At 61.2% G+C, this 1,476-nt stretch overlaps 1 protein-coding gene across 1 annotated transcript; it reads left to right on the top strand.

Moving 5' to 3' along the window:
- Positions 1-20: 20 nt before the first annotated feature.
- On the top strand, positions 21-689 carry LOC105556649. The gene has a single exon (XM_012003746.1). The coding sequence runs from the start codon at positions 21-23 to the stop codon at positions 687-689; it is 669 nt and encodes a 222-aa protein (XP_011859136.1).
- The last annotated feature ends 787 nt before the right edge of the window (positions 690-1,476 follow it).

Raw genomic sequence — 1,476 nt, 5'->3', positions numbered from 1 at the left:
CCGACTCACAGCTGCGAACCATGTTCCGGGAGGCAGGCCGCGAGACCCATCGGATTGTCGGCCGCCTAGCCGACTATGGTATCCGGTGGCACTTTAACCCACCGGCTGCCCCGCACTTTGGCGGACTGTGGGAAGCGGCCGTAAAATCCGTGAAACACCATCTGCAGCGTGTCATAGGCGAAACGAAGCTCACCTACGAGGAGATGGCTACCTTCCTCGCCGAGGTCGAGGCATGCCTCAACTCGCGCCCGCTTCAGGCCTTGACGGACGACCCCGAGGACCTTAGCGCGCTTACTCCCGGGCACTTCCTGATCGGTGAGCCGCTCAACGCCATACCGGAACCGGCGCTCATCGACGTGCCACCGAACCGGCTGAGCAATTGGCGGCTGCTGCAGCAGATGCGGGATCACCTGTGGCAACGGTGGTCCCGCGAGCATTTGCAGGCTCTCACGCCACGGCCGAAATGGTGGACCACAAGCGGCGGCCTGAAGGAGGGACAACTGTGCCTCCTGAAGAGTGAACTGACACCACCATGCCGCTGGTCCCTTGCCCGCATCGTAAGGCTGTACGCTGGGGAGGACAACCAGGTGCGAGTGGTAGACGTCCGGACTGCTACCGGCCGGCTAACCCGACCGGTGGTCAAAATCGTGCCTCTGCCGCCTGCCGACGCCGCGCCTCAGGGGCCGTAAGCGTGAGCCTGCAAGGAAGTCGCCGCTCCACTTAGCGTTACCGATAACCTGCATCTAACCTGTAAATATTGTATATACTTATCTCGTGTCCGTCCTGTCATAGGTATCGTCGCGCCCGTCCTCGCCTCTGCGTTGGGGCTGCTCGCCGGGCCTCCGCCGCCTTGAACAACGCGCGATTGACTCGCGCCAAGGCTATCCCGATCGATGGATCGCGGCGTCACGACCGTGCCCTAACCTCGAATCGGTGCTGTCATTTCGTCGATCGCGATCCGACGAGGCGGGCGGAATGTTCAGAAACAGAGGATGCGACAGCGCTGGCGGGGGCATGCGGCCCCAAAGCGCTAAAGCTCCTCTCGCCCCGTTTCGAGAGTTGGCGCGTCACCCCGAGGGCTCGCGCCGAACCGCGCGTGCGCCAACCAACGGCGCTCGCTGCGCGAATCGCGGTGGCCCCGTCCTGCGCGGCCAACCCGGCGATGCCCGTTGAAATTGAAGGCTGTTTGTTTTTATTTGTAGTCTCAAAGTCAAATTCAACGGGCAATCGGCTGGAACTTTCGCGAAAGGACGGGCCAACGGAGGGAGCGCACCCGAGCTCGCCCCCAGTCTCTTGTGAGAGCGCGCTAGACACGTGTAACCGCAGCCGTTGCTCCGATACTCTCGAGTCTGTACAATATCAGGTGGAAATAAAACCTGTTCGTTTCTTCTTAAACCACCTCAGTCATTTCTCCTCCTTCACGGACATTCTCGCAACCAACAATCGCCGCTGCCCGCTATCCCGCAATCGAACATT

The sequence above is a fragment of the Vollenhovia emeryi genome, unplaced genomic scaffold (genome assembly GCF_000949405.1).
Source record: "Vollenhovia emeryi isolate VEMERY1.0 unplaced genomic scaffold, V.emery_V1.0 DF948557.1, whole genome shotgun sequence".
Lineage (NCBI taxonomy): Eukaryota > Metazoa > Arthropoda > Insecta > Hymenoptera > Formicidae > Vollenhovia > Vollenhovia emeryi.
The sequence above is the reverse complement of the archived record's forward strand: the minus strand, read 5'-3'. Positions and strand labels throughout refer to the sequence as shown.

Coding starts and splice junctions, on each gene's coding strand:
- LOC105556649 (XM_012003746.1), top strand. CDS start 21: ATGTTCCGGGAGGCAGGCCGCGAGACCCATCGGATTGTCGGCCGCCTA.